General features: G+C 36.3%; 1 protein-coding gene across 1 annotated transcript in view; it reads right to left on the bottom strand.

Moving 5' to 3' along the window:
* Positions 1-13,974, bottom strand: part of ATRNL1 (attractin like 1) — an 829,354-nt gene that overhangs the window by 419,292 nt on the left and 396,088 nt on the right. Inside the window, 1 exon segment of the mRNA XM_017543810.2 lies at positions 10,137-10,198. Within this exon segment, the coding sequence (XP_017399299.1) occupies positions 10,137-10,198 (62 nt within the window).

Genomic DNA, 13,974 nt, shown 5'->3' on the forward strand with positions numbered 1-13,974 from the left:
CATGTGTCTTTACAATAGATTGATTATAATCCTTTGAGTATATATCCAGTAATGGGATTGCTGGGTCAAATGGTATTTCTATTTCTAGATCCTTGAGGAAGCGCCACACTGTCTTCCACAATGGTTGAACTAATTTACACTCCCACGAATAGTGTAAAAGCATTCCTATTTCTCCACATTCTCTCCAGCATCTGTTGTCTCAAGATTTTTAGTGATCGCCATTCTAACTGGCATGAGATGGTATCTCAATGTGGTTTTGACTTTCATTTCTCTAATGACCAGTGATGATGAGCTTTTTTTCATATGCCTGTTGGCTGCATAAATATCTTCCCTTGAAAAATGTCTTCATATCGTTCGACCACTTTTTGATGGGATTGTTTGTTTTTTTCTTATAAATTTGTTTAAGTTCTTTGTAGATTCTGGATATTATCCCTTTGTCAGATGGGTACACTGCAAAAATTTTTTCCCATTCTGTTGGTTGCCAGTTCACTCTAATGGTAGTTTCTTTTGCTGTGCAGAAGCTCTTAGTTTAATTAGATCTCATTTGTCTATTTTGGCTTTTGTTGCCATTGCTTTTGAAGTAATACCAATGCTCAAACTTTTCCCAAAAACTGAAGAGGAAGGAACAATTCCCTAATCATTCTATTAGGCCAGCATAATACATATTAATGTCTACAGAATGCAGCTGAAGCACAATATTTTTAGGGGAAGGGAGGAATGAAGGGAGGGAGGGAGGAAGAGAGAGAGAGGATGGGAGGATGGGAGGATGGGAGGGATGGGAAAAAGGGAGGGGGCCGGGCACGGTGGCTTATGCCTATAATCCCAGCACTTTGGGAGGATGAGGCGGGTGGATCATGAGGTCAAGAGATTAAGACCATCCTGGGCAACATGGTGAAACCCTGTCACTACTAAAAATACAAAAATTAGCTGGGCATGGTGGTGCATGCCTGTAGTCCCAGCTACTGTGGAGGCTGAGGTGGGAGAATTGCATGAACCCAGGAGGTGGAGGTTGCGGTGAGCCGAGATCGTGCCATTGCACTCCAGCCTGGGTAACAAAAGCAAAACTCCATCTCAAAAACAAACGAACAAAAGCAAACAAACAAACAAACAAAAGAGGGAGGGAAGCTTACTGGCTATATATAAGAGGCAGAGGGTCTCTTTCATATCTTTAAATGAGGCCCCTATGACTGACAGCAGAAGTGCCAACATTGATGACCAGCAGGATGATGATTTAATTGTTATAGAGTTGCAGAACTCCAGAAATGACAGAATACTCAGCCAAAGAAGTTCTGTTATGCAAAAGGGCCATATTTCAGGAAACCTAGCACCCTGAAATATGGAATAGGAATATCTGGGTCAATGCTTCTGAGGATGCTGGTTTTACAGCCCCCTTCCATAGTAATACCTAGCACTTTGTTATGCTGGAAGACACTAAAGAGCTCTCTTCTCGCTTAGTAACAGGTGCTCCCCTCACAAGCTGTCACCACTTCTCTTGGCTGCCAGGCTGACAAGTGGGATTAAATTACAGCATGATCCAACTGAGCCTGATAAAAAAGACAATGGATTGCACAATTGAAAAAGGTGCAAGAATTAGGGAGCATGTACTGGCACGAACCATGGAAGTATAACCAGATTTAAATATTTGATAAAGGGCAATACAATGTTAAGACTGGATAAATAAAAATTCATTGATTTGGTATATATTTTCAGGACAACTGGAGATGTAATATCTGACTGAGGATTCCAGGAAATGGGGCAAACTTGTTGCTAGAGTGACTCGTAGAAGCCTGAAAAATGCTATGTCCAATACAAATGAAAATTGAAATGCCTGAGTTGTCCTGGCTTATGGAAGAGAAAGTTATAAAAACGCTGAGATGGGATTATACTGGAATGGTTCATATTATATAAGTCCAGAAGAACTATCAAGTTGTGTTCCATGAGAAGAAGACTGAGAGGACACCCTATGCATTAAGGCTAATATGAATATGCTAATGAGAGAGGCACCAATTAAAAAAAAAAAAAAAAAAAAAAAGCTTAGAATTGGCTCCCCTCTTCAGGTCTGAAAATAAGAGAGAGAGTCACATGGCTACGTTTGTTAATTGCCATAAAAAGTTGGAGACCCAAAGTAATAGAGGACAGGTGTTAATGCTTAACTGCCAGAATCCAGAAATGACGATTGCGCAATTAGATCAATAAGATTTAATGAGCTGCCAAGGAGTTTGGCCCACAAAGAGTTCTAGGAATTATTAATAAAGCATGATATTCTGAAGGGCAAAATAGGTAAGTGGCCAACAGTAGTACTATTTAACATCTGGTTTCACTTTAAGTAAGAATGAAGGTACAGGAGAGTTGAGGGTTGTTGCTTTAATGAAGAGCCATGTTTCTCTGCACAGTTTCCAGACTTCAGCTAATTTTCAAATCCAAAACCCATTGACCAAACAGGTGATTGAGTCCATAGAAGTAAAGTCCTTGAAACATTCCGAAAAGTGGGCCAAATATAATCTCAGCCCAAAATCTCCTTAAACTGATAAGCAACTTCAGCAAAGTCTCAGGATACAAAATCGATGTGCAGAAATCACTAACATTTCTATACACCAATAACAGACAAATAGAGAGCCAAATAGAGAGCAAAATCCCATTCACAATTGCTACAAAGAGAATAAAATACCTAGGAATACAACCAACAAAGGATGTAAACGACCTCTTCAAGGAGAACAACAAACCACTGTTAAAGGAAATAAGAGAGGACACAAACAGATGGAGAAATATTCCATGCTCATGGTTAGGAAGAATCAACATCGTGAAAATGGCCATACTGCCCAAAGTAATTTATAGATTCAATGCTATCCCTATCGAGCTACCTATGACCCTCTTCACAGAACTGGAAAAAAACCACCTTAAATTTCATATGGAACCAAAAGAGAGCCTGCATAGCAAAAACAATCCTAAGCAAAAAGACCAAAATCGGAGACATCATGCTACCTGATTTCAATCTACAATCTACAAAGCTACATTAATCAAAATAGCATGGTACTAGTACCAAAACAGAGATATACAACAATGGAACAGAACAGAGGCCTCAGAGGCAATGCCATAAACAAAGATCAGATAAACATCTGATCTTTGACAAACCTGACAAAAACAAGCAATGGGGAAAGGATTCCCTGTTTAATAAATGATGTTGGGAAAACTTGCTAGCAGTGTGCAGATAGCAGAAACTGGACCCCTTCCTAACACCTTACACTAAAACTAACTCAAGATGGATTAAAGACTTAAACATAAGACCTAACACCATAAAAACCCTAGAAGAAAACCTAGGCAAACCACTTAGGACATAGGCATAGGTAAGGACTTCATGACTAAAACACACCAAAAGCATTGGCAACAAAAGCCAAAATAAACAAATCGTATCTAATTAAACTCCAGAGCTTCTGTACAACAAAAGAAACAATCATTAGAGTGAAAGGGCAACCAACGGAATGGGGAAAAAGTTTTGCAATCTACACATTTGACAAAGGGCTAATATCCAGAATCTACGAAGAGCTAAAACAGATTTACAAGAAACAAACAAACAAACCCACCTAAAAGTGGGAGAAGGATATGAACAGACACTTTTCAAAAGAAGACATATATGAGGCCAACAAACATATGAAAATATGTTGATCATTACTGATTATTAGAGAAATGCAAATAAAAACCACATTGAGATACCACTTCACGCCAGTTAGAATGGTGATAATTAAAAAATCTGGAGAGAATAGATGCTGGAGAGGATGTGGAGAAATAGGAACACTTTTACACTGTTGGTGGGAGTGTAAACTAGTTCAACCATTGTGGAAGACAGTGTGGTGCTTCCTCAAAGACCTAGAAATAGAAATTCCATTTGACCCAGCAATCCCATTACTCAGTATATACCCAAAGGATTATAAATCATTCTGTAATAAAGACCCATGTGCATATATATTCATAGCAGCACTATTTACAATAGCAAAGACCTGGAACCAACCCAAATGCCCATCGACAACAGACTGGACAAGGAAAATGTGGCACATATAAACCATGGAATACTATGCAGCCATAAAAAAACGATGAGTTCATGTCCTTTGTAGGGACATGGATGAAGCTGGAAACCATCATTCTCAGCAAACTGACACAAGAACAGAAAATCAAACACTGCATGTTCTCACTCATAGGCGGGTGTTGAATGATGAGAACACATGGGCACAGGAAGGAGAGCATCACACACTGGGCTCTGTTGGCAGGGGGGGCTAAGGGAGGGACAGCAGCAGGGTGGGGAAGTCAGCGAGGGATAACATGGGGAGAAATGGCAGATGTAGGTGATGGGGGATGGAAGCAGCAAACCACATTGCCATGTGTGTACCTATACAACAATACTGCATGATCTGCACATGTAACCCAGAGCCTAAAGTACAATAAAAATAAAAAAATCCCTGAAAATACCTAGACCATATACTTAATTATATATACAGATATATACATGAGGATATATATACAGTACAGGAGGAATAAACAGACATTTGACTACTATTAGACATGAGTTTAGAAGTGACACAGATAACCAAGGATTCAAAATATCATCATGGTCTCTTATTAGAGTTGGGGTGTTCAGGGGGTGGGACACATAACAAATTCTAACTAATCCTGGCTCACAGTGTGCCCACTATGTCAATGGAGCCACCCAGTGGTCATTTCCCCAGTCTTTAAGTGTATAAATAGAACTGATATACAAGTTAGCTGGAATAAACCCTACACTGTGTCCCTGGCTTACGGGATAAGATCAGGCATAGTGGAAAAGACCAACTGGTAATCTCTGAAACTACCCCCAACTGGACAAGTTAATAAATAAAAATATTATGTCATCCTAGTGGTATACAAAATTAATGCCACCATTAAAAATATAAAAGGTACAGGGATAGTAGTCTCTACTAAATTTTCATTTATTTATTTACAATAAATAATTCATAATTTTCTGAATTATTTCCTGAACAAGATGTATCAGGAAGATCAGATACATCTACTTTTGCATGTTACACACATGAAAAAAGTTTATTTAAAAAATAATTCCTTTAAATTTCCAGATCATTTACTATATTATTTGACAGCAACAACAAGAAAAAACAAAACCCTTTAGTTCAATATATGAAGGGACTGAGATTTAGAGAATCTTGATGACTGCTATAGTTTGGCTATTTTATCCCCCAAATCACATGTTAAAATGTGATAACCAGTGTTAGAGATGGGGCCTAATGGAAGGTGTTTGGGTCATGGGATCCATCATGAATGGCTTGGTGCCATCATTTTGCCAATGAGTGGGAACTCTATTTGGATATTTAAAAGAGCCTGGAACTTCTCTTCTCTATTTCTTGCCAACTTTCTCACCAAGTGATCTCTGAACATACCAGCTTCCCTACCTCTTCCATCATAAATTAAACAGCTTGGGGCCCTCACCAGATGCAAATGGCAACACCATACTTCTTGTACAACCTGCAGAACCATGGGCCAAGTAAACTTCTTTCCTTTCTATATTACTCAGCCTCAGGTGTTGTTTTACAGCAACACAAATGGACTCAGACAGAAAAATGGTACCAGGAAGTGGTACATTGCTATAAAGATACCTAAAGTGTAAAAGTGGCTTTGGAAGTGGAGGGCTTATAAAAACACAGGAAGATGAAGAAACATATGGAACATCTTAGAGATTGCTTAAGTGGTTGTGACCAAAATGCTCATTGAAATATAGACAGTAAAGGCCATGTTGAGGAAGTCTGATTGAAATGAGGAAATCATTGGGAGCTTAAAAGTAACTTTGTAATGTCCCTGTCAAACAAAGATTTTGGCTACATTGTATCCATGCCAAGCAGTAAAGTGCTCAAGAAGTACTGTGGCTGCTGTTAACAGCTTATATGCACATGTGGGAGGAAATGAATAACCTAAAATCGGAAATGATAATCAATAGGAAAGCAGAGCATAACAATTTGTAGAATCATCAGCCTGGCCATGTGGCAGAGAAAGAGTGTTTTCAGAAGAGGACACCAAGAATGCTGGGGTAGAAAACACCTGTAAAAGAAAGTAGCACGAATAAAAGGTAACCAGGTACTAATAGTAAAGACAATGGGGGAAAGACTGAAGGCATTTCAGACATTTGTCAGGATTCTGGGCTTCCCATCACAGACCAAGAGGCCAAGGAGGATGGTATGGCTTTGGATGACAGGCTTGGAACACCATTGCCATGCCCCATCTCTAGAAATTGCTCCCCACATCTAGCTGCTCAAATGGCCCCAGATATTGCTCCTGCTGCCACTGAAGAAGGCTAGAAAGTATGAGTAGTAGAGGCTTGGAAACCTCCACTGAGATTTCAGGGGATATATTGAAAAGCCTGATTGTCCAGGCAGAAGCCTGCCATAGGGGTGGAGAGCCTTCAGACAGTTGCTAGTGAGGCAATGCTGAGCAGAAATGTCCAGTTGGAGGCACTGAAGAGAGTACCCTTTGAGGAACTGCCTAGTACAGCAGGGCCCTGGTTCAGTATGCTCCCAGGATGCAGAATATGAAATCAAAGGTGATAATTTTGGAGTTTTAAAATTTAATGTCTTCTCTGCTACATTTCAGATTTTCATGCAGCATGTTATCCCTTTATTTTGAACAATTTCTCCCTTTTGGAATGAAATGTTTACTCATATCTGTTCTACCATTGTATCTTGGAGGTAAATAACTTGATTTTTATTTTACAGGCTCACAGCTGAAAGAAACTCGCTTTGAATCTCAGATGAGCATTTGGACTCTGGACTTCTGAGCTGATGCTAAAACAAGTTAAGACTTCTGGGAAGTACTGAGAATAAATTATATTTTGTATGTGAGAAGGACATGAGGGATTTCAGGGGCCAGGGATAGACAGCTATAGTTTTAATATTTGACCCTGCAAAGCACATGTTGAAATTTGATACCCAATGTTGGAGGTTGAGCCTAATGAAGGGTGTTATGGTTGTGGGGGCAGATCCCTCATGAATGACTTGGTGGTGTCCTTATGGTAATGAATGTGTTCTCACTCTGTTAGTTCTCATGAGAACTGGCTGTTTAAATGACTCTCTGCCTCTTACCTCTTCTATCCCCATGTGATTGCTATACATGCCATCTCCCCTTCCTCTTCTGCCATGAGTAGAAGCAGTTTGATACCCTCACCAGATGCACATGTTGGCACCCTACTTCTTGTATAGTCTGCACAATTGTGAGCCAAATAAATCTCTTTTTATAAATTACACAGCCTCAGGTATTCCTTTTCAACAACACAAACAGACTAAAATAGTGACCTACTTAAGACGGCACAAAACATGAAGAACAGAGCCAGGCTGTGTCCGTAAGTGATCTCCCTAGTACAGGCCCAATTATGTTTGCCATCAAAACTACACACAATATAGAGGTAAAAACTAATAAAGAGTTTGAGAACTGGCCCCTATAGAACAATGGCTAAACTGCAAAGCTGACACACTCAGCTCTGTTACCCAAATAACCGCAATAATAGTAAAAATGGCCTGATTTAGGGGTCTCCAGAAATGTTAACCTGTTTTAAAATCTCTTAAAGTTTAGCAGTAGCTGTATAAAACTTAATAATTAATAAGCTTCAAAATCCTGTCCATATTTTCCTTAACAATGACATAGTTTTTTAAGTGATCTAATTTAACATTTCACTACTGGAAGAATTTAAATGACAAAAAAACCCATCAAATATATTTATCACACTTAAAGATTAGAATATTTTATTTTACATTGTCCATGATGACAACATAATAAATAGGATCATCTCTAAGACATGGTACACATTAACAATACTTTTCTTTTACTAAACAAAAGAGCTATTGAAGTTAAATATGCATACAAATTTAAAAGCTTAAAATAAAAACCTCAAGATTCAAATAATTTACATACATATTCAACTTTGTGAAACTGTACACTTAATCAAACTTTCAGTGAATTTCCATCCAGACTATTCTGCATCAAAAATTCTTCTAGGCCAGGAATGGTGGCTCGTACTTGTAGTCCCAGCACTTTGGGAGGCCGAGGCAGGCAGATCACCTGAGGTCAGGAGATTGACACTAGCCTGGCCAACATGGTGAAACCCTATCTCTACTAAAAATACAAAATTTAGTTGGGTGTGGAGGTGGGTGCTTGTAATCCCAGCTACTCTGGAGGCTGAGGCAGAAGAATCGCTCGTACCAGGGAGACGGAGGTTGCAGTGAGCCGAAATAGCGCCACTGCACTCCAGCCTAAGTGACAGAGCGAGACCTTGTCTCAAAAAAAAAAAAGTTTTTTTAAATCCCTTTAATAATGTTTGTTCAATTGTTAACTTCTAGTACTTTCTAAAACCATATTGTAACTTTGTTAGTAGCCTTAAAATTCATTTATTTTCTGAAGTACAAAGTTGTAAAATATTAAATATACTTAAGATGTTTTCTCAAATTTTATTTTAAGGGGCAAATTTAAAGTACGAATGCACTTTTTACACATATTAGTGATAAATATGTTTATAGAAATACATTATAGAAATTATAATATTTTAAAGTGTACAGACAAACATGATTGTTTTCAGATTAACTAACCAATATGACAAAGGTTTCTCATATCAAGAAAAGTAGAAAAATGAACAAGGAATGTGTAAATTGTAGAAAATATTTTACAAGTCTGAAGGGCTGTTAATGGAAATGAGAGATTGAAATTGTTATATATGGGCCCATATGGATGAATTAGCAGCGAGATCATAGGGAGACAGATTTCAGCTCAGTTATAAAGAACAATTTGTTATCTGATGTTAGAAAATGCTATCTGAGGAGCTGGTGAGCTTCCTGTCAGTAAAGGCATTCAGGCATAAAACTAATCAGTGGTTGGGCAAATTATGTCCACAGGCTGAATTCAATCCACCAGCTGTTTTTATAATAAAGTTTTATTGGAACACAGCCACTCCCATTTGTTTCCATATTGGCTCTGTCTGCTTTAACGCTATAGCAGAAAAGTTACATAGATGCGATGAAGACCATATAGCCCAGAAATCTTGAAACATTTACTATTTGGCCCTTAATGGAAAATGTTTGCAGATTCCAAAGAAGAAGGTATTAGGAATTCAAATACTGTTGAATTTGAATTGAATTTGTTGGTTAACAAGGTGATGGCTACTTTGTGTTTAGCAAAGTTCCAAACACATCACCTGTGTTAAGGATTGAGTTGTGCAGGTCTTCACTCTATGGCGGCCCAGCCAAGTTGGTGAGTGGTGGTCAGAATTCACACTGCACTATTTTCAAAGCTGTGTGCCATGATGTGGGACTTTACGTGCCAGAAGGAGAAGTCACATTTGTCTAATTTACACAAAGGCACCCAAATGACCAGCATAAGCCTCACACATAATAACAATGTTAACAAAAATAACATCTCTTCCAACCTAGAGGATCTATTAAGTTACAGACATTCCGTAACTTAAACTCAGCTTTTTCTCCTAACCCAGAGTTTCTATATTTAAATCCCATGGAAATGAAAATAAATGTTACCTGAAAAGAGTTTTCATGTTTTGAGAAATGCTACAAACTATAACCTCTCTTTTAGAATGACACATTGTAAATCGGCATTTTAAAAGCTCTGAAAATTAATGCCAGTTGAAAACCAACCAAAAGAGCCCTGTTTAACTTTAGGACACATAGCATTTTACAAAGCTGCTTCACTGTGGAACCCCTTTTTCTGAACCTATAATGAATATGATATACAATTAATATAATTAACTAAGAAATAAATAAATCGGTTCAGTTCTTATAGATGTAACCAATTCATGTGGGGCATGCATTGTTGAGGTCATTAATTAAAGTAGGCAATAATTATTTATGTGATGGGGACACAAAGTTATCCTCTTTCCACTGAATCCATTAGATATTAAATAGTGTAACAGCAAAATAATCTTGCACAAGTATATTTGAGCTATGTCCCCTCTGCTCTGTAGAATATATTTAAGCATATAAAACTATTCAAGGCATGCTATATGATATTTCAAGGTTAAAGAATTGATCAATTATCTAACAGACTGACAGGACATATATCAGAATATAGGCTTGACAAGTTCAAAGTCAGTAAGAGCAAACTTTTACCTGAAGAAGGTGACAAAAAACTGCACAAGATCCATGATTGTATTGTGTTGTGAGAATGCAATCTGAAAAATCAAAATAAAAAAATTGAAAGTATGTTCTTCTCTAAAACCTGTGGTGATATTACATGAGATTTGTAAATATATCATTTCTAAATCACCAAGATGTTTGGATCATCATATTATAAATCAACTATGTGATGGAATCTAAACTTCATTTAGAATACCTAATATATCCAACTGCTAATGATGGTCTTAGTGTAAACTATGACACTAAATGTTCAAAAAAATTAGAAAATAAAGGATGTATGCTAAGAGTTTCATGTGAAATACTATAAATATGCCTAACTAAAACACCTACATTTTGTCTTTTTTCTTTTTATTATTATTACACTTTAATAATAATTAAAGTGTATACCTATGTAATGAACCTGCATGCTCTGCACATGTGTTCTGGGGCACATGTGCAGAGCATGCAGGTTCATTACGCAGGTATACACGGGCCATGGTGGTTTGCTGCATCTATCACCAGTCGTCTACATTAGGTTTTCCTCCTAATGCTATTCCTCCCCTATCCCCCCACCCCCTTTTATCTCTCCCCTAACCTTCCACCCCCTCAACAAGCCCCGGCGTATTATGTTCCCCTCCTTGTGTTTATGTGTTCTCATTGTTCAACACCCATTTATCAGTGAGAACATGCAATAACACCTAAATTTTCAACTGAGTTAAGAAAACAGGGAATTTTATTTCTATATATCTTCATCTAGGGAACCTTTATACATATATACAAATGTTTTGTTATACACCATTCAAATAATAAAATGTGTCACATCATTTTAAAATTTGTTAATGTTAATAATAAGTTAATTTTGAAAGGTGAAACTAGCCAAAAAGTTAAAGTTGTTCTCCATTTCTGTCAACATTATAGAGATCATACTATAACATCTCTCTTGAGGAAGTGTATTATAGTGTATCAATCAATAATATAGCATCTGAATAGAGAATAACTGATTGTGTAATGTGACTTTTCACTTGCTAGCCCCGTATATTTTGAAAACCTAGTCTATTTCTCAGTTTTCCCATATGAGAATAGTAATAATAAAAGCATCTACCTTATAATGTTATAGAAAATCTAACTGAATTAATAAATATCTAATGTTTACCAAAATATCTGGCATGTAATAGTTACAATAGAAACATTACTAAACTTTTGCATCATCTATAAATGAGATGTCAATAGAAGTGAGTTTTCCCACGTTGCTGATGCTAAACCATTCAGGTATTAAAATCTCTTTTTCTTTTAATAATATTTTATGAAAATCTTTCAAACACATAATAGAATTTCTACTGAAAATGGAATAAAAGGAATGAGTTTTCTCTCCCACTATAAACAACTGGAAATCTAGGTGAAGTATATGAAACAACCAATTTCAGGCATTGGACAAGTGACAGGAGACTATGATCCCTGAGTAAAGAAAAACAAAGAAAATGAATCCCATAATTGTCCCGGATTTCAGTGCAAGGAAGGAACAAGAAGGAATTTAAATGACATTCTAAAATAAGGGATGTCAGCATTTCTTATGTAAAGAATAACAATAAGTTCAGAAAATAATTTTTTGGCATGTACATGTAAGCTTAAATATAGTAATATTCATTTTCTACAAGCTTCTAAGCTATTAAATTATGAAACACTTATACAAAGGCTGAAGAAATATAATTGGCATAGGAGATTGGTTATAGGTGAAAATGTCATAAAAGACTAAAGAAAAAAACATCTTTTAAAGTTTAAGGAATTTTTCTCCCCAGGTGATTGTCCATAAGAATGTCATAGAAATGAAGCTTATCAAAGAATATTGTCAAGAACTTAAATCCATGGTAACAGAATTATAGATATAATAATTAAGAACAGGAAAATCTTCAAAATGATAATATTTTAAAATCATAAAATTAGTTTGATTAAGGCAAATTGGAATAGGAGGAAACCTTATACAGTGTTGATTAACATCTAAAATAAAAGGGGGTAAAAGGACTTGAACAAAGGCTTGAATAAATTAGTAAATATATTTTAAAAAGAGAACAGATGAAATAACAAATATTAAATATAACATAAAATTAACTGAGCAAGATAAAGTGCAATTGCAGTAAATTTCAACAGACTAAAACCACATTGAAAGAGAGATTTTTGCAGTAGATTAAAAGATACAATTCAGCTTTATGTTTTTAGCAGAAACCACAGTGACACATTTTTACCCAAAATGTAAAATACTGTAAGAAGATATAACAGACACTTAAAAACAACAAAGCATATAGACCAAGATTAATAGCAAAGTGAAATTCAAAGTCAAAACCTGATCAAATAAAACAGACAAAGAAGATATAACAATAATAAAACAATATGCACCAAAAATACAGGCCAAGTAAGTAAAAGGACAGTGCTTTTACGTCCATACAAGGGGAATTTAATAATGGCAAAATCATGGAAGATATTATGTACATGCATATCTCTTTTTAAAGTTATCTGAACAAAGAGACACAAAATTAATCTACTTAGTCATTTAAATCATGTAAAACTATTGAAGAAATAGTCATTAAACAAGCTCCAGGTGCTGGTGACACCAGTGTAATAAGACAAAGCTCTTATTCTTTCAGCATTTATTTTCTAACAGCAGGAGAGAAAAAATAAAAGGTAAACTTGTAGGGGGATATCATAATTGCTGACAGTGGTGTTTTGAGTGGAAAAAAGAGATGATATAAACTAGGAGGATTTGTGGCTAATTTGGATCGGGTAGTTAGAGCTGCTGGCCTTGCTAAAGAGGTGATATATGAGCTGATAGCCAAATAAGAAGTTTAAAACCACGCAAATATCTGTTGGTAGAGGTTTCACAAGTGTAAAGATGATGATTAGGTTAGACATGTTTATAAAAAGTCATAAGACCTGGAGTACTGTGAGCAAAGGACAGAGTAGTTGTAAATAAATTCCAATCAGAAAGTAAAAAGTAAGTCACATAAATTGTTGGTCATGACAAAGAGTTCAGAACATATTATAAGCACATTGGGAACCCATGGAAGATTTTGAGCTATGGGAATGACATAATCTAACTCTCAAGAAAAATATAGTTCTGGCTGTTGGGTGAGGAAGAAATGATTAAGGAAATCTGAAAGATAAGAGAGGAGGATATTTGATTATTCTAGTCATACATTGATAGTAGCTTGTACAAGAGTAGTAGTCATCAAGACAAAAATAAGTAGTTGGGGACATAATTTCGGGTGAGAATTGAGGAGATGTGTTGAAGGATTAGATATGACAGGTGAATGAAGAAGAAGAATCAGTCATGACTGTTGCATTTTGCTCTCACAAGAACAAGTGGAAAATGATATTTCTACTTACTGAGAAGAATAAAAAAGGGCCATGAGGATCAAGGGAGAAATAAGAAAAGAAAAGCATATTTAGAATATGCTAAATGTGAAATACCTATTAAATGTCCAAGAATAGATGGTAACTACTGGAAATCAAAGAAACATATGTCATTTTAAATCATGTACTTGTATGATATTCTCTTGGAGACAGAATAGATGCAGGAGAAATTATTTGTAAGAGGACATTCAGGGCCACCCCATTACTAGAGCTTAAAAAAAGGAAGTGTAAAGGTTGGTGGGAGGAAACCAGGAAAGGGTTGTGTCAAGATGGTCAAAAAACAGAAATATTGCAAGAAAGTATGGTTAATTTTGTTGGTTAAGATAAGGATGAAAATATGGCTACTGGATTTGACAACATGAACTTCCCGAGTAATTTAAACTAAAGAACTTTGAACAGAGTGGTAGAGATGTTAATAAAAACAGAA

This window comes from Cebus imitator, unplaced genomic scaffold (genome assembly GCF_001604975.1).
Source record: "Cebus imitator isolate Cc_AM_T3 unplaced genomic scaffold, Cebus_imitator-1.0 Scaffold161, whole genome shotgun sequence".
Lineage (NCBI taxonomy): Eukaryota > Metazoa > Chordata > Mammalia > Primates > Cebidae > Cebus > Cebus imitator.